The sequence below is a fragment of the Podarcis gaigeae genome (genome assembly GCF_964106915.1).
Source record: "Podarcis gaigeae genome assembly, chromosome: 3".
Lineage (NCBI taxonomy): Eukaryota > Metazoa > Chordata > Lepidosauria > Squamata > Lacertidae > Podarcis > Podarcis gaigeae.
The window spans coordinates 104,279,585-104,299,525 of record NC_139680.1 but is presented as its reverse complement, the minus strand read 5'-3'; the positions used below and the strand labels follow the sequence as shown (position 1 = coordinate 104,299,525).

The 19,941-nt window shown below is 44.5% G+C and overlaps 1 protein-coding gene across 1 annotated transcript; it reads right to left on the bottom strand.

The window, feature by feature from the left end:
* Positions 1-635: 635 nt before the first annotated feature.
* Positions 636-18,812, bottom strand: PEX6 (peroxisomal biogenesis factor 6). Its single transcript, XM_083733185.1, has 17 exons — positions 17,904-18,812; positions 15,691-15,854; positions 14,398-14,481; positions 13,653-13,755; positions 13,028-13,164; positions 12,285-12,396; positions 10,698-10,906; positions 10,205-10,397; positions 9,388-9,464; positions 8,358-8,490; positions 6,756-6,961; positions 6,611-6,672; positions 6,277-6,385; positions 4,507-4,623; positions 3,493-3,570; positions 2,139-2,278; positions 636-1,153 (listed from the first exon to the last, which is right to left on the bottom strand). Exons 1-17 carry the CDS (start codon positions 18,795-18,797, stop codon positions 1,020-1,022), a joined length of 2,952 nt encoding a protein of 983 aa, XP_083589311.1. The 5' UTR covers positions 18,798-18,812; the 3' UTR covers positions 636-1,019.
* Between the last annotated feature and the right edge of the window lie 1,129 nt (positions 18,813-19,941).

The following is a 19,941-nucleotide window of genomic DNA, read 5'->3' as shown; positions in this document are numbered from 1 at the left end:
AAACAGTAGTAGCCTCAGGGCTGGATGACTGATTACAGTGTGTTGTATGTGGGGGGAAACTGTCTGGAAATCTTTGTTAGTTCAGAATGCAATTTCTTGTTTAATCACACGAGCAGCCAGACAAAGAAATTCAAAAGAATGAATCTGCTTTTTTGAGTTCTTGTGGCATGCAATAAAAGTTTGTGGACACTTTGCTGCAGTTTTACACAAGACTTTAGGCTGCCAGCCTGAGCTGCCTTGCTCTATAGCTGGAAAACAGGGAGCTGAATCCCCTCCCCTGGCAAATGCAGAAGTGGTAGGTTAAGTCCAGCAAGCCAAGGAGTACAAAGGTATCAGTATCTCTCCCCCCCCCCCCCAACAATAAAAAATGGGAATATTTTACCTTATTGCTACAATTGTAAACACCAATGAGATTATATTATATTGGCAGATTACATAAACTTGGCAAAATGGTGAAGGAGCCAGCATGGGAACAAGACCAGTTCTACAAAACACTTAATTAAATATGTGATTGCATTAAGCATCAGAGTGCCCTACAGGAAGGAAGGCGAGCTCTGCTCTGCTTTGATGTTTTTCTCTTTCTCCCTCTGAAAATCTTAGTTCATAAAAGGCACTAAAGAGCATTTACGTCATTCTGGCAAAGAACAGGATTTTTATTTATCCATTCTTAGACACAGCCACTGCACCACCACCCAAATATTAATGGGCCCAGGTTGTTAGCATCCAAAGGTTTTCCACCGGGTGTTCAAGAAACCTGAACTTCTCATATATAAGCAAGGGCACTGAGAACTCCTCAGGATTAGCTTGAGAGAGTTCTTACCCAGCTAAGCAGCCAATAGTCTCAGTTCCATGCCTAGATCCCATTTTCAGTTTTTCTCACTCACCTGGCCATTGGAATCCAGTTTTCACTTCTCCAGCAGAACCGACAACAACACATCAAAAATTTCTTCCAGATTCCATGGAATTATACAGTTCCAACTATATGTATCCCTTTCTTTCTGGTCCTGCTGAATCCTTAATCAAGCAGCAAATCTCTGCTGGATTAGTTTGTATCTAAGCAGTTCCGGTTCGGAAACAGACGGCTGCAGCCTTGTTGCAGCTTGTACAAAGTCCTCCATGGTTAGAGTTAGGTCTGAGGTCTCTGTGTCTAGCCCTGGAGAAAAAGAGAGAAATGGTTGCCAAAAAAGTTACTCATTTTAGACATGTCAGATGCTGCACACCCACAAACTGTTCCTGGGTATGCAAAAACTTCTACAAGTCTTTCAAGTGCAGAGAGAAACTCGGACAACTATGAATAGTGCTCCAAAGTGCAAAACTTTCCCTAAGAGTATTTATTCACAGTGCACTGATTCTTTGCACTGGACAACATCTCATTTCCACAGCGTTTTACCAAACAACAGAATCCTAACAGCTGAATCAAGACCCGCTTATGCCAGTCTCTCATAGATATGCGTTTAACAGGTTCCCACCTCATGCAGTCAGTTCAGTTCAATCCAGTTAGGACAATTAGACCCCCACAAGTAACTCAACCTATTTTCTAAAGAATGCCTCAAGAACAGACCCAAGGGTGGCACAGGTAGCAGCAATACAGAAAATTCTGAGAGACACATTACAGGGGTAATAATATATTCCACCCTCAGGTCTGAAATTACACCACAGCCTGTAAAAAGGAGGAGCTTTTCTATAGATCATTCCCATAAAAGGAGCCCAAGAACAAAGGAATATTTTACCCTTCTAGTTAATGCCTGCTAATTCCTCACAATTACACACACTTCTGTCTGCCAAGTGTCTCAAAGGCTTGAGACCAATCTGACTTTCTACTCCACTATTTAGAACTGATCTTTGCTTATTGATATGCAAGTCCAAACAGGAGGACGTAAAGCAGTAATAGTTTTGCCAAACACTTGATCAAACGTTTATTTAAAACATTTGTATTCTGCCTTTCTACCCCATCACTGGAGATGGATGGAGACAGTAAAGAGTTCAGTTATCTTGTTCACTGAATTAGATTCAAAGAAACAATGACCCATGAAGAACATTTTTCTCTTTCCAGAACCTGTCCATCATCCTGTCTTAACTGCCTGCTGTGCATTTTTCTTAGTACATTTGAATCTAGCTGAACTATGCCAGTTCCTTACCTTCCTCTATCCACGCCACTTTTCTTTTGATAGCAGACATCATGGCATCTGAGCACAGTGCATATATGTCTGCTCCCGTTAGCTGTACGGGACACTTGTCAAGGATACCAAGGAGACTGACGGAAGGATCCAGCTTAAACCTACCAAGGAAGAATATATCCAAGGCTTAGCATCAAAGAAAGATTGTTGTTAGACTGCAGCCCGTCTGAGAGCTGTGGACAGAAAGGAATAACCCAAAATCCCAGGTTCAAATGCGTGTGATCATAGAATCATGGAATTGTAGAGTTGGAAGGCACCCCGAGGATCATCTACTTCAGGGTTTCCCAAACTCGGATCTCTAGCTGTTTTTGGACTACAACTCCCATCATCCCTAGCTAGCAGGACCAGTGGCCAGGGATAATGGGAACTGTAGTCCAAAACCAACTAGAGATCCAAGTTTGGGAAACCCTGATCTAGTCCGACTCCCTGCAATTCAGGAACATGCAGCTGTCCCAAACAGGGATCAAACCTGCAACCTTGGCATTATCAGCACCATGCTCTAGCCAACTGAGCTATCCAGGCCTCATGTGGCAAACACCAAATGAGAATTATCAGTCTCACAATAATGTATCCGGCTATCATTCGGAGCACACACCTCTCTTGGGAAGATTCGCAGCCAATTTAACATTCACAGCTTTCTAGTATCAGAAACTTCATAGTGCAAGGTGGTCTGCTCTACTTTTAACAAAAGCAGCAAAAGGAGGTGCTGATGCAGTGGGCTAAGCTATCGAGTCCAAATCAGCAGAAGCTGTTATCCAGTTTTAAACTATACTGCAGTTCTGCTGCTTTCACCACTCCATAAAGAGTATAAGACAACCCTGCCGGATCAAGCCAAAGGCCCATCCCGTTCTCACAATGGCCACCTAGATGCCTATGAAAAGCCTGCAGAGCAGGACCTAAACGCAGCATCTTTTAATTCCCAGTTTTTAATTCCCAGCAACTGGAATGCAGAGTCATGATGCTTCCAAGAGTACAGGTGGAACATAGCCTTACCCTTCATGCATTTGTTACAGTAAATTGGTTTGTTTAAAACGGGAAGCAATCAAATAAGCCTCATGCTCAAGAGCAGAAGGGACTGCAAAAGGACAACACTTATTCACAACCTTGCAGCCCATGATGTGAAAGATCTTCTGAATGCAAACCAGCAAGTTGCAGTTGTGCTTAGCTGCTTGTAGGAGTGGAGGTACCACTTTGCACAGACTTCTCTTCCCCTGCGGAGTGAACAGCTATATACAAGGAATACTAAGGCCATGAAATATTGGGAATCACAGGGCTTTCCCTTTGTCACTACTTTTATTTTATGGTAGGCACTCACTTTCTGGTGATAGCATTTAGTACTTGCAGCTGAGAGTCTCGGTCTTCATTTATACCCACATAGACCAATTTATCAAATCTGCCAGGGAAACAGACAATAAAGAGACAAAGTGCAGTTGTCCAACATACATACATGCTATTCAGAAAACACACACAACCCCAAGAAGATCTGAGAACAGACTTCTATTGTTAGGCTGTGGAGCTTTTAATTCAGTATAGCAGACATTCTCCAAGTAGCTCCGCTCATAGCGTACAAAGAAAAGAGAAGAAAAAAGTGCAAACTTCAAGAAAGCCTGCACTTGGCTCTGTGCATAACTGATACCTTCTGCAATGAAGATGGGGGCTATTTTGACTAGGGCTCTTGCCTAGGGCCCACGGGGGAATCTTACTCATTTTCCATAGAAGGTAAAGGGGCCCTTTTTGGTATCCTGCTGTGTCCCATGATTTCCACCTCTTTTTAGAATGATGTTGGTACTTTAAAATGTTAGCAAATTTTATTAAGTTGTCTGCCAAGACCTCCAGCAATTTTCAAGTGGTCTACGGGGGAAAAACCTTTGAAAACTATTGCGCTAAATTAGAGCAAATGAATGCATCCAGCACCAATTAGGCAAGGAAGAAGCAACAAATTTTCTGCTATTTTGCATGGGAAAGCACTTCAAGAACTCACTTTGGACAGAGGATTTGTCTGCCAAAAATGCAACACAAACAGAACAGAAGGGACAGGCAACCTCTCTTAGTGCTTTACAACTTAACATGCTTTAAAATACATGGAACAAGTGAGGGAGTGGGGAGTTAGGATACTACACTAATTTAACTTTGTCCTTGTCTCTACTGTAACTAAGTCACGGTTCACACAAATGAAGTAATCACATCTTTTGTTTCCCTGTCTATATTTTAGATTTTAAGAGCCAGGGATCTGTTATACCTGTTCTTTGTAAAGTGCCACGTATATACATGCGCTGTGTGTGTGTGTGTGTGTGTGTGTGTGTAAAGCCAGTAACAGTGAGAATCATACCTGCCTGGCCGGAGCAATGCTGAATCTAGAAGATCAGGTCTGTTTGTAGCTCCAATAACGAAGACATCTCGAGAAGAATGAAGTCCATCAAGTTCTGCTAGGAGCTGAGAGACCACTCTACCAAGGGGAAAAGCAAAACATTTTTAAATGCCACAAATCCTAGTGCAGCCACTGAGCAAGTCAACTCATTAATCCAAACAGTACATACACAAAGCACTGGTTCAGATAGGTATGACCAAGCTAAGCTCAAAAGTATTACTGTACTAGTTGCCATACACCACTGAGAGAAAAACTACTTGCCTTGAACGAAAACAGTTCTTAACAGACAAGGTAGGGCAAAGGCGATGTACAAGCAAGTCACTAACTTTGCAGAGTGAAATAAGAATCAAAAATAGAACTTTTCTTCTCACAGAAAGAGCATCACGTCTTGGAAGATTGGCAAAATCCAGTATCTTCCTGTATCTCTCTAGAACTTTAAGGTCCTGCTTCTCACAAGAGGCAGACATCAATTCTAAGAATCTTAAAGATTCACCCTGCTTTACAAATTTCTCATCTGACCATTGCCGTATTCTTCTTGTTCAATGACTGAGTTATATTCTGCTTCACGTGACAGAACAAACCAATGTTTGGTTAGTGCTAGAGCCATACTGGAGATTTTTATTATTTTGTGTTATATACTGCTTAACACCGTATAAGTGGTGTACAGTAAGGTTGCAAAAGATATAAAAAGGTAAAATCAGTTTAAATTAACCATTAAAAATAAGAAAACTTAAATGCAAGCAGATATAAAAAAAGGTCTACACCAATTGCCAGAAGTTCAACTGGGAGGAAACCTATCTGATCTCAGCCATGAGTGAGTTTTGACAAGAAATGGGCCCACAATACTGAGCACCTGGCAGGTATGAGCCACGTATCTAAGTCATGGGGACAGACTGGGCAGGGATAGAAGGAATCAGGTGGTGCTCATGGTATCCTGGACACCAGTTGTTGAGGGCCTTCCATATCAGTATAAAAACTTGGCCCAATGGCATAAGGGCAGCTAGTGCAAGCTTTGAAACACCAAATGTCTAGGCAGGTAAGGTAAAGGTAAACGGACCCCTGACCATTAGGTCCAGTCGTGGCCGACTCTGGAGTTGCGGCGCTCATCTCTCTTTATTGGCTGAGGGAGCTAGGTATTAGGCATCAAATACCCAGGGCAGGTATTAGGCATCAAATACCCAGGGCAGTTGGTATGCCTGTGAAAGCAGTTTTTAGCTGGGATCCGGAGATGCAGTCATATTTTGCTAGTGCTTTATATATATATAAAGAGATAGAGAGAGATTTTGTTAAAGTTAACCTTGGTTGCAGGATCTGCTTTTTGTTCTATTACATCAAAATACAAAAAGATTGCTGCATTAACATTAGCAGCTGCCTTGAATATCCCACATTGAAAGGTGGGATATTAAGATTTTCGATAAAATTTATTTTCACTCTTTCTATCTTCTAGAACTAAGCCCCAGTGCAGAAAAAAATAGGATCATCAAAGCTAAGGTTCAGGGACCAAAGATAACCTGTGCGCCATCAGGGAGTGGGGCAACCCAGCCTTTTTAGTGTTTATACATTTGACAGTGGGAGTCCAGTTTTTATGGAACACATGCAGGTACTTCCAGCCTGCCTGGATCTATACCAAGCATGGATAAAGAAAAAAAATCAGGAGTTTGCATGGAGTTTGCTACAGCAGGATGCTTACGCTTCAGCATTCCTTAACAGCAGCTGACAAGTGGCACTCACCGGTCCATTACACCACCAGAGTCTCCACTCCGCCCACGATTGGGTGCCAAGGAATCAAGTTCATCAAAAAAGATAATGCAGGGAGCAGCTGCCCTGGCTCTGGCAAACACTGATATGAAAGAGAGAAAGAGAAATTAATAGATTCAGGTAGGTAGCCGTGTTGGTCTGAAGCAGTAGAAATATATAAAAAAATTGTCCAGTAGCACCTTAGAGACCAACTGCTAAGTGTGCATGCACACTTCTTCAGAAATCAATGTGCATCTTGCAGAGTCGTGCTAAAGCCAGCAGCATACATAATGCATTCCTCTGCTCCACGTTGGAGCTCCACACTAACCTTCACGCACATTCTCTTCACTCTGCCCAACGTACATGTTGATGAGCTCCGGGCCCTTCACACTGAGAAAGAGAAAGGACAGGGCTGGTTATTCTGAGCTCTGCGCCCCAAGGCTCCCCTTATCCCTTTCTGCCACAATGCCCACCTGAGGAAAGTCATGGTGCATTCAGTTGCCACAGCTTTTGCTAGCAACGTTTTCCCTGTTCCGGGAGGGCCATAGAGCAGAAGGCCAGAGCGGCGAAGACCTAAAGACAGTAGCTCTGGGTGTTCCAGAGGAAGCTGAATGGTGTCCAAAATCTCCTTCTTCACTTCCTGGAGCCCACCAACATCTTGCCAGAAGACAGAAGGTATCTGTGGCGACAGGACAACCTTGCAACTCTTGCCAAGTCTACAGCCCTATTTCGTAAACCAAGACTTGCACATTTTTCTTCTTACGGTGCTCTCGAGAGACAGTCCCATAAACCCCTTGAGACCACAACACTCCCCTCTGCCCCATCCAGCGACTGCCACTGCTCTCACAGCATCCTCCTCCTGCTCCAAGGGGCAAGTGAAGACTGGTCTCATCTGGAATCATCCATGTTGCACCCTTAACTGCACTTGAGCTACCTTTAGTAGCTCTTCGCCCTTATGCACTCACTTACACCTTAATATCAAAAGGTGAAGCCCTGCTGATTTCATGTATTGACAATGCATTATTAATTCATTTATATAACACCAAATCATAGGTAAAGGATGGAGAGAAAGAGGGGGGCTTACAGTTCGGATTGGAATACCCATAATTTTCCAAACACTTTCTGGCTCATAAAGTTGCTCCAGACACAAAAATCTGGTTATTCAGTACTTTACAACATACTTGACCATAAAAAATAGATTTCAGTGAACATGAACCAAATGTCCTTGTCTATATCCAGAAACTGTTGCCTATGTTCAAACTGTTGCATGTTCAAAGATCAAAAACACAGTAAGGTCCCAAGTCCACAGTGCAATTGTTGGCAGAGAGCTGCCTTTCCAGTGTTGTAGAATTAGATTTTCTCAGTTATGAGGGCTTGCAAGACTCATTTATGTTGCCCATTCATTAGCTCCAACAATATCAGAATGTAAAACGGGATTATGTGGATTTCCTTGAGCCTTAAAGTGGTTTAAAGTTGAGTACCAATTAATGTGTTCCACAACTCCTGTCCAAAAAGGAAGCAGAAGATCCCTGTATTTTAATATAGTAAGATCTGCATGATTACACAGCTTTTCCCAGTTAATAGTACTACTAATACAGTAGTGGTAATAAAGATTTTATTCTGTTCATCCTTCCTAAGGACACCAACATTTTAGACACCATCTCTCTGGAATTTCCTACTGGGGGGCGTTCTATTTGGCCCTGCAATTGTTAGTGAAAGGAGAGAAGTCTTGGGTTTTTTAGGCTGGAAAATTTACAGATTACTACTAAATTATTTTGTCTAAGCTTTGATAAGCACTGCTCCCTCCCTACTTCTTTATTATGTTTTTAACATTTATGACTGGATATTCTATTGATTTTAAACTAATGTACACCCTCAATTGTGATTATGACTGAAATCTTATGAATAAAATTTTGAAAAATCGCATAAGCACTGAGCTATCTAGTTAGTATGGTTTAGTCATTGGAGCAAGAGGTGATGATGACATTCTCCACTTAATGGTAGCAGAGAGTTGCATGAGAACTCAAGAGGGTGGTTTGTGGGTTTTTAAAAATCAAGCTTCTTATTAGTCATACCTTTGGCGCTCCTATTGCTTGCGAATGAGCATCATGCAGCTTATCCAGTGCAACACCAAAATCTTCTGCTAGAAGAGGGAAGCCTGCAGCACAAAAATCACCCTCTTCCTCCTCACTCAGTCCCCCCAGGAAGCTGGCAAAGTGGAAACAGAAACAGCAAACTGTTTTCTGCAATCTTGATAATAATAAAAAGTTAATTGGGCCACAGGTCTCCAAATTACAGGGCTGAGCTAGGTGCTGATGTACCAAAGACAGGTGCCCTCAATTTTTATCATTTGCAGGGCACACCAACCAGCTGCGCCACAAAGGTGTTTGAGAACCTTGACAATCAGGTTCTGCTATACTGCAGAAATGAAATAATCACTGAGAAGTCAGGCACAAAGTCAAATGTGCATCTGAGCAGGATGTTATCGCTCTACACTATATTGCTCTCAGATGAGCTTTGATGACTAAGGCTCAATCAGGCCTTAAGAGCGAGAGCAAAGTAGCTTCATTTCCCCTTCACTGACATTGCCTTGCAGCCCAATCTGACTGGCTCCGATACCATCAGGGATAGTATAGTGAAAAAGAATTAAGTTGCCCTATTTAGGCTGAGAAATTGCTCCAAAGCGGCAGTAGGCAAAGGAACTATGGTTGGAAGCAGGGAAGAGAAACAGTGCAAAAACAGAAAGATAGAAGGTTCCTGTGGGGATTCTCTATCCCAGCATACTTTCACCAAAAAGTCTTAAGAGCCACTGGGGCTCTATCAAATGCTGCCACAGTAGGTTTCCAAAGACAAATCTTTTCAGTCATTTTACTAAGCCACCACCCCAAGGACACAAGCAAACTGGAGTGGGTGGACTCTTTGTACTTGCTCCTTGTGCTATTCCCTCCTGACTCCTGGCACTTCAGGTCTTGAAGATCACAAACTGGCATGCCTCCCTTATGCCATCCACAGTTAGGAAACCTAAATCTCATCTTCCAAAGAGTAGAAAACATTTGCGGCGATCACCTGAAGGCTTACAAATCACCCAAAAGTCTCCTCCAGTACCTTGAATTCTGGATCCTTGCACAGGCTGCACGGCTGCTGTGGGAAAGCAAAGTGCAGAAGTCTCCCAGAACGAAGCCCTGCAAACATGGAACAAGATGCTAGCAGTGGAGCAATTCTCGAGGCAAGCAGAGAAAGCATTCTGAAATAAGACCCCTTAAGGATAAGGATGAAGAGGTTTAATTCTCTGTACAGAAAAATCTGGGGAAATCCTCCTGTACCCATTCCCTCAAGCTATGTGAACACACCACTGAAGTAATGGAGGATGCTACTGCAGGCTGGTTTCTATTGGTTTGCAAGGGCCTCCAAGCCCTCCTAGCGAAGGCAACCAAGATATACCTATATTTGCGTAATAGTGGCTATCCATAGGCGAGAACTCAACTCAATTCCAATAGCTACATGAGCTTGACCACATTCCCAGTTTACATACTGTAGATAATTCTTTTTGATAAGTCTTTTCCAGGGATTCTGACTTGGGGCCTAAAGTAGTGAGATCCAGCACTCTGCATTCCTATTTGGGTCATGCTGCTCGCATAAAAAAGAAGCAATTCCTGGGAAGGGCTGCAGCTCAGTGGCAGAGCATTGGCTTTGCATAAGAAGGTTCAATCCCCAATGTCTCTAGCTAGGGCAGGGAGAGGCCCTGGTCTGGAACCATGGAGAGCTGCTGCCAGACAACACTGGGCTAAAAGGGATCAATGGCCTAGTTGTTCTTTCCTACTGCAAGGTGATCCTTCAGCACAAGAAGGAATCACACCCTGTGGCAACTAAGCTCCCCTTGTAACATCGACTAGGCTGTCCTGCCGTTTGGGATGCAACTCACCGCGCTTTGCCGGGCTAGCTTAGTCAGGCTCACTTCTTTCCCCAAAGGCAAGCCCTCCGTCAGCATGCTTAGAATGGCCTTCCTCTGCTCCTCAGACGGTGCTTCGATTTTCAGGTCATGAAGGAAAGCCGTCTGCAAGTCCGTAGGGACATTCCCAAGCCTGGTCGTTGTTCCTACTACCAGGACAGGATAACTAGTGAGAAAACACATAGATGAGCCATGAATACTTCAGCCAGGGTTGAGAACACAATGCTGGATCCAGCAGGGCTCTTCTTAAGTGCTTACGTGAAAATCGCAGTTAGACTATAAAGAAGGCCCCACTCTATATTGATAATACACCGTGTGTTTTTTAGAGCAGTGACCCAAAATTTCAATATCACACAGCCAGAGAAGAACTACTCGATTAACTGCTAGGTTGTAGAAACAGGCACACCACAGTGATAGCCATCCTTCAGAAAAAAACACCAGAAAATCCTAATGTGACGATCCATACCTAGTACTTGCCTCTCTGTCCAGGAGAAGGTGCCGTAATGAAAGAATTACTCGGGAGTCCTCCCCGAGTCCATCACGATCTCTTCCCAGCAGCTCTATATCTTTCATTAGCAGGACACAAGGGCTATAGACCTCAGCCTGTGAGAACGCAGCATGCAGTTTTGCTTCTGTGGATCCACTGGTGTCACCACACAAACTAACACAATCCACCTACAGCAAGCCAGGGGACAAAGATATGTTGAGGACTGCATTGCAAAAATATTTGCAGAATACATGCAGGGGAAATGGCTGCAGATTCTGCTGATCTAGACTAGTTTATTCCTTGGACACATTTTTAACCTACAACCATACAACCTCTTTTACAACTATACATGCCCACCATTTTCCTGTAGACATCTTTAACAGCTGTGAGAGTGGGATAATTTTAGCAAGTGCAGACGATCCTATATGGGAAAGAAAACCTGCATCAGGCTTCCTCACCTCTTACCACTTTCAGATTGTTGCTTTCTTATGATTGGTATAGAACTTCCACAAACAGTAAGGACAAATACAATTTGGTGGCCTCTCAACTGATACAACCCAGCAGTTGAAGAACAATATTACAGATGGGGTAATTTCAATTTTATAGGGCTATAGAAACAGTGTGCTGTTGTTTTCACTATGCTAAAGCAAGATTTCAAATAAATGGAATACTTGATAAAAAAAATGTCTTCATAGGGAACAAAAAGCAGTGGAAGCAGCACAGAGCTACAGGGCGGTGTCATCAATTGGTGAATAAACATATCCTGATCCTGTGAAGGTGGGAGTTTTGGGAGAAGACCCAGAAGTCCAAAACTGCCTCTTATTTCAGAGATACATGCATTTAGAAAGAAGTATTCTTTATAAGGGACGCGGGTGGCGCTGTGGGTTAAACCACAGAGCCTAGGACTTGTTGATTAGAAGGTTGCCGGTTCAAATCCCCACAATGGGGTGAGCTCCCGTTGCTCGGTCCCTGCTCCTGCCAACCTAGCAGTTCGAAAGCACATCAAAGTGCAAGTAGATAAATAGGTACCACTCCAGCAGGAAGGTAAACGGCGTTTCCATGTGCTGCTCTAGTTCTCCAGAAGCGGCTTAGTCATGCTGGCCACATGACCCAGAAGCTGTACGCCGGCTCCCTCGGCCAATAAAGCGAGATGAGTGCCGCAAACCCAGAGTCGGTCACGACTGGACTTAATAGTCAGGGGTCCCTTTACCTTTATTCTTTATAAGGAAATTATAAAACCCCTATTATTCCTTGTAAGCACTCCCACTCCCACCACCACCAGCACTCTGCATTCAGGTAAGATGGCCAAGTTGCAAGGGGCAAGAGACAAATACAATTCACCCTCAGCTAAGAGGGAAAGAGGACAGATGCAGGGTGAAGAAGAAATATGCAATGCCAGAAGTTCTCTATAGAGAAACCACTTTTCTCCACTTTGTCCGAGTGGCAATTTGAGGTCACAAAATCAAAAAGAGAAGATTGCTATTTGTAAGTAGCACTGTATTATTTCAAGGCCATTTCCCAGATGTTAAATGACATAAAAAAAATCAAATGGAAGGCTCAAACTACCTTGAACAAATGGAGATTGAGACGGCTACAGGCAGCTCTGACAGCTGTCAGTTTCCCCACACCACTGGGTCCTGAAAGAAGAATGCTTCCAGCTCCATTTAGTAGAGTCCCCCTAGAACACAAAAACCAGCAACTTCATTAATTAGTATTACAAAAGAAGAAAGCAAAAGAGGGAGTCTGCAGCACAACCACATAAACCAACAGGGAACCAGGCAGAGGGCCTTCTCAGTAGTGACACCCTCTTTGTGGAATACCCTCCAGATGTCAAATAGATAAAGAACTATACAACTTTTAGAAGACATCTGAAGGCAGCCTTGGATCGGGAAGTTTTTATGTCTGATGCTTTATTATGTTTTCATATATGCTGTAAGCCGCCCAGAGTGGCTGGGGAAACCCAGCTATTTGGGTGGGGTATAAATAATAAAAATAATTAATTTGTTGTTGTTGTTGTTGTTGTAAAAAGAATTCTTGTTGTTGTTATAAACTCACAATGTGAGGGCCCAAAGGTTCAATGAGAAATTGATTTCAGGCCCCACTGTCACAGGAGCACCTTGAATGAACAAAACTTAAATGTGGCACCACCCCATAGCTAAAATCCTACCACCCCATAGCTAAAGTAATAATGCAGAATTCCCAAAATCTATCAGTAAATGGCAACAGCTACATGCAGCACAGACCCAGCCCTGAAAGCTATCTGCAGCAATGTATTATGTGGTAGAATTAGGTCGAGTCAGCTGACTTACCTACTGTGTAAGTGTGGCCCAAGAATATCACAAAGCTGTTTCACTATGTTGCAGAGTCCAGCAGGAGATAAACTATTCCAAAACCCATGAGCATATTGAGACGGGAAAGATGGGACAGCACTGTTTGTTGAACCAACCTACAAAAAAAAAGGGAACTGAAAATTACCTGATATGAATATGTCTTCTCAAATCACTCAAATATCCTTTAGAGCAGTGATGGCCAAACTTGGCCTTCCAGCTGTTTTGGGACTACAACTCCCATCATCCCTAGTTAACAGGACCAATGGTCAGGGATTATGGGAATTGGAGTCCCAAAACAGCTAGAGGGCCAAGTCTGGCCATCACTGTTTTAGAGCAAAGGTGGCTATTTAAATGACTGATCAGGTCCCTAGAAGTCCTACCACATTTTAATAGAAGATAATTTTTTTTTCTGTTTTGCAGCTAAGGAAAATAAAGAGGTGTTCAAAAGTTGGGAGAAATGTGTTCCACTTCAACATTACATCTCTCTCTGAATTTTATTTGTAATGCCCTAACCATTATTTATATTTTTATATTTATTATGCTCAAGAGCTCTGATGTCAGCACTAGAATATGCTATTTACCTAAAACACTTTTTATACCTTACCAGAAATAAAGACGTGTTCTGGGTGTCAGCCAGGTACCCCAGGCTCTGCTCTTTGTCGTCTGCTGCTACTATCTTTTTTACCTTGAAGTAGAGGTCTGGCCATCTGAATGAATAGTAATAATAATGATAAATTTTATTTATACCCCGCCCTGTCTGAAGAGCAAACAGGCTAAAATTCCAGTACCAAATGCATTGGTTAAAGGAGGAATCAATAGAAAATAACTGGAGTATTTATATGAAAAACTATACCGTATTTTTTGCACCATAACACTCACTTTTTTCCTCCTAGAAAGTAAGGGGAAATGTCTGTGCGTGTTATGGAGGGAATGCCTACAGGTGGCATGCCTACGGATTTTCCTCCTCTAAAAACTACGTGCGTGTTCTGGTCGGGTACGTGTTATAGAGCAAAAAATACGGTACTTTGCAAAAGCACAAGCTTTAGGTAGTTCTATGGATATTTTCCTCAATTGCTATTTTTCTCCAAAAACACCAGCATTTACCATTTTCTGAAATTAAAGAACAGCCCCTAACATCACAGGACTTCCTTAGGTACAAAGCCACAATCTGCAAGACTATAATAATGGTACCATCAATCCAGGGTAAACAAGCTTCTGATTTTCCAGGACAGCTCTCCCTAGGCATTTAACCCAAACCAATAGAGACTACCTCAATCAAATTTTTTAGTAAGCAGAGAGATAACTGCAAAATGACAGATCAGTTAGCTTTAACAAAATGGAAAACATACCTAGAGAATTTATCTGAATTTCCTTCTAAGAATTCAGGATGCCCGACTGTTGGAATACACAGAATATCTTCCTCCTGGACTAGCCTGCAACAAAACAGTCATGGTGATACATGTGTTATTCAACTAATGAAAGGGAGAAAAAACTGTGTGACAATGCAATGGTCTGAAAAGAAGCCAGGGTTAAATCAGAAATATTTCAAGTGTTTAATATCCTGCAGCAGATATGTGGTCTAACTAGCAATTTTAATTTTTGTCCTGAACAGAAAGTGCTGAATGAACTTGTACGCCTCAAAAACAGGCCTCTTCACTGTACTGCCAGCATTTGGTGTGAAAAAGGAATCACCAGAAGGAGAAACCTTTCTGCACAAATGCAGTAATATACAACTTGCCTGTTAAAATCATATTTAAATCAATTTGTTACAAAGCACACAGAAAAAGTGAGGGGGGATGAAACATACTGGGGGGATGTAACCTTAAGATAGCATTTGTTACTTATATTATTTTTGTTTATAAAGACATCTATACTGCTTTTTGGGACAATTGTCTTACAAACCAATTCACAATAAAATAATACATTTAAAAAAATCAGTAAAATATTACAATAAAGCTATAAAATTTCAATAGATTCATTGAATAAAGAAAACTAAAATTAACATTGAACAAATAGCTGATAATTTAGCCCAACATCACATTTCATTCTCCCAAGGCCATTCCTCTAAAGAGTGTGTCTATAAAGCATGTTTAAAAGAGATCAGATTCTGAGCTTGCTTAATTTTCACTGGAAATATGTTCTATGAGTTACTTTGCATTAACCTGCTTTCAGTGCAGATCTTGGACCACAACTCTCAGCTGTGATTAGCACCACTGGCCACTGAATAAGAGGGGGAAGTTGAGGGGGTTGGACTAGGTGACCCTCAGGAACCCTCCCAACTCTACAATTCTATGATTCTGTGAAATGACTGTGAAATGCATTTGGCATACAGACCCCACAAAGACAGGCTTAAGATCACAATGCTACTGCGAAAGTTTTTAAAGTTGTCTCAGCTGGCACAACCAATATATTTTACTGATTTAAGACAGATATTCTAAATATTTCCAGAATCAATATTTTACTTGTCCACTTATGTTTAAAATGCCTAAGCAAGCTTCTCAAATGTGACACATGGGCAACAAGCCCATGTCCTGCTAATTGTGTGCTCATGCAGTAAATAAGAAGCACAGTAACAAGATTATCCCTTGATCTCATAAAGAGGGATGCAGAGGTTAAGGTATTGTCTTTACTGAAACGCTAACCTGGGAGTTTGAAAGTGTTGGTAGAGAATTTGGTCATATACTCCTGTGATGCTGTAGGCTGGTGAGGACACAATCTCTATGTGTAGCTCCTTGGCAAAGGGTGGCACAGATAGCAAGGACCGACTTCCTTTTAACTCCTGCACACCAGCAGCTTCCCCATATCTCTACGGAGGACAAACAACCCTATTCCATTTTAATTCCACTACACAAAATTAAAAACTAGGAGATTAGGACAGAACAATCTTTTTTAACTGCAGTAACCTTTGAGTACCAGGCCTAATTTTTCCCATCCCATAATAGGTTAGCGAAAACCCAATTTTCCAGTCACAAAGGTGTTTTAAACCTTTTAATTTCATTATCCCCGCTTTAACATCATTGTTACAGTCTGTAATTGTTCCATTTCATTCCCCGCTAACTTCACTGCCTACATTTTCACCCTCTGCCTTACAAATATGAGTGTCTATACCTGCCAGTTTCCTGATAATGTTTAATACATGTGATTAGTTTACTCCAATCTAGGAAAGCTTGTACCACAATAAGTTGGTTAATTTTTTAAGGTGCCACACAGCAAGATTGCTTCTTTGACACTAGACTAACTCAGTGGCAGATGTTTTCATTCATTCAGTACATATCTGGGTATGGAACAGGAGCTCCAATCTCTGTTGGTAATTCTGAATATACAACTAGGGGGTGGTAGTTTTTCCAGAAGCATTCCAGCCTAGAGTTAAGGGTGAAATTTTCAATGCATAAATCAAGTAAGAAAGGAATGATGTATCTGAAGGGGAAACACCATCTCTAAATGCAAGATAAAGCTCTATGATGTTCATAAAAGTGGAAAGAAGATAAAGATGAGGGTTTGTTATGCAATCCTGAATACAGAACTAACTTTACCCAAGCAGTCACACGCCTGTTACCTTTGGGTCTATACACTGGCATAATCACACAAGATTTTTTACAATTGTATACAGATAGAGATCCTCCCCATGCTGCACTTCAGAAGTTCCCAAACTTCCACTTTAGAGACTCTCAGTTCATCTCTAACTGCAGAATCAAAGTCCACCACGACATCTTCACAACAACCTGTGCATGCTGTCATGACAAACTCATGATCTTGCCTTTCACTTTTAATCCTCATGGCTGTTAACAACAGTGTTATAGCAAAGACCTGCAGCTTCCCTCAACTCACCGCAGTATTGAAGCTAAGACCCTACTGAGCCCTAACTAGCTTATACATTAGCATGCTATGCTTTAAGGAGTCTTTCTGCTAAGTACATCCTTTATAATACAGTGGTACCTTGGGTTAAGAACTTAATTCGCTCCGGAGGTCTGTTCTTAACCTGAAACTGTTTTTAACCTGAAATACCACTTTAGCTAATGGGGCCTCTCGCTGCTGCCACGCCGCCGGAGCATAATTTCTGTTCTCATCCTGAAGCAAAGTTCTTAACCTGAGGTACTATTTCTGGGTTAGCGGAGTCTGTAACCTGCAGCGTCTGTAACCTGGAGGTACCACTGTATAGGCTAGGCTCCACAGATAACTAAGGACTCTTCGCAGATGCTATAGACCTACACTACTGCTGTAATCCTGATGTGGCAACTACCTCTTCTTGCTCTATGGCATTTGACACAAAGGTACGCAGCCACACTTTCCCCTTATATAACCACAACTCTATTGCAGACAAGACCCATCCTGCTACTAGTCCAATTTCCACATACCAAACAAGCCACACCAAAGGGGATGAGATAACTTTAACCTTGCGGGGGTGGGGTGGGGGTGGCATTGACCAGATTTACGGGCATTATTCTCCCTCCAGACAGGAGATTTTGCATTCAGTTACCAGATGTGTGAGGTGGGCATACATTTGGTAAAAAGACTGTAGTCAGTAGTTTTGCCTGCTGAAACATCTGGGGGTCGCACCCAGCTGCTGGGTGACCTTGGGCTAGTCCCACTTCTCTGAAGTCTCTCAGCCTCACTCACCTCACAGAGTGTTTGTTGTGGGGGAGGAAGGGAAAGGAGATTGTTAGCAGCTTTGAGACTCCTTAGGGTAGTGATAAAGCGGGATATCAAATCCAAACTCTTCTTCTTCTCTTCTTCCCAGTCCCAGCAAGCAGAACCGTGGTAGTTTGAAAGCTGCCCTACATGGTGTGAGGCAGCTTCCCACGCTCAGCACCTGTTTTCCCAGCTGGGCGCCTCCTTCCGCACAGGTGCCACCCACCTGGATTTTAAGAAGCGCCCCTTCCAGAGGGTCGCAGGACAGGTTGAAGGCCAAGGTGGCGGGGAGCAGCGCCCTCTCGTGCGGAAAGGCGTCCTCCTCGGCGGCTCGGCGTCGCCTGTCCTCGGCGAGGGAGAAGTACCACCGGGGGTCGAGGGCTCGCACGGTGGCCAAGTGGCGGGAGCCGCCTTCCGGCCTCGACACGGATACCCACTCCCCGTGGAAAAGGCCCAGGCTGCGCAGGCCGCCGCGGGTCACCCACAGGGTCTCGCCGGCCTCACCTCCCCACAGGGCTGCGTGGCCCCGCTCCGCCTTCACCAGCCGCTCCCCGCCGTGCGCCCACGCAGATACCAGCGGCGGCGGCTCCCCGCTCCGGTCCCGGCTCTCGCCGCCGCCGCCGCCCCTCAGTTCAGTCACGGCCAAGCGGGTGCCGGCGCCCAGCAGCCCTTGCAGGGCCGGCCGGGCCTCCAGCACCAGCAGCCCCGAGCCCGGCAGCGTCTCCCCGCGCCGCACCAGGACGCTGGAGCCCGAGGCGGCGGCGGCGGGTCGCGGAGCCCGCCCCGCCGCCCCTAGCAACACCCAGCCTAGCAACGGCGGCCTCCTCACGGGCCAGACCCGCACGCGGCTCCCCGCCGCCAGGCCCAGCTGCCTCAGGAAGGCCCGGCCCAGCCACAGCTCCGGCCCCGAGGCCGCCTCGCCCTCCAGCAGCGCCGCGCACAGCAGCACCGGCTGCGCCTCAGATCCCGCCGGGCGGACGGCCAGCACTAGAGGGCCGCCCGCCGCGGCAGCCGCCACCGAGGCCCATTGCCCGTCGGCAGGGGCCACCAGCAGCCCCGCGGCAGCGGGCAGGTCCTGCGGGACGGCGTCGCCCAGACTGCGCAGCACCGCCACCGCCATAGAGAGGCCCTCAGAGCGGCGGAGAGGAAGCTTCCCGGTAGGACCAGAGAGAGAGAGAGAGAGGCGCAGGAAGGAACGCCCCTTCGCGGGCACTTCCGGCCCAAGTTTGGAAAACGCCCAATGAGAAAGTAGACGTGCGGATAACTAGAGATACGACCGGTTAGAGTGGCGCCGCTGGCAGGGGTGGGCTCACGGCGGACGCACAAGAGCGCTCTTCCCTTTCCGCGGTTTCCAGCAGCTGTCGCTCGGAAGCATTTCTGCCTCCCGACCGTGGAGGCAGAGCACAGCCACCATGCAAAGAAAAGGGGGTTTAGGGGTTCTACCTAGGTCATGTCCTCTTCCTAAGCCACAGGCGTTGCTCTAGACCCTCCTCAAGTGGCTTTGGCTGTTTGCAAGGCACCCTTGAACCATGCCAATTCCTGTTTGTTTGCTTGGATCGGCAGAGAGGACATGTAGAAACCTGACCCTTGTGTTCTTGGGACGTGGCCCCTTGTAGAAAGGGGAAAACTCCATCCACTGATCTGCCCACTTTTGCCTCTGGTCTTGCTCACCACTGGTGTGCAGCCTCCAGGAAGTTGCTCATTCAAAAATGTGGCCCTTGGAATTAAAAGGGTCACCCCTTCACTCAGTGTGGAAGAGAAAAGTGCATTCTATGCAACAAGAGCAAATTCTTGTTTAAGGGTTTTTTGTTAAGAAGTCGATGGCTTTTCAGTAGCGCTAGACTGATATTTATAGATTGATGCATGGAAGTGAGAGCTGGACCATAAAGAAGGCTGATCGCTGAAAAACTGATGCTTTTCAATTATGGTGCTGGAGGAGACTCTTGAGAGTCCCATGGACTGCAAGAAGATCAAACCTATCCATTCTGAAGGAAATCAGCCCTGAGAGCTCACTGGAAGGACAGATCGTGAAGCTGAGGCTCCAATACTTTGGCCCCCTCATGAGAAGAGAAGACTCCCTGGAAAAGACCCTGATGTTGGGAAAGATGGAGGACAAAAGGAGAAGGGGACGACAGAGGACGAGATGGTTGGACAGTGTTCTCGAAGCTGCCAGCATGGGTTTGACCAAACTGTGGGAGGCAGTGGAAGACAGGAGTGCCTGGTGTGCTCTGGTCCATGGGGTCACGACGAGTCGGACATGACTA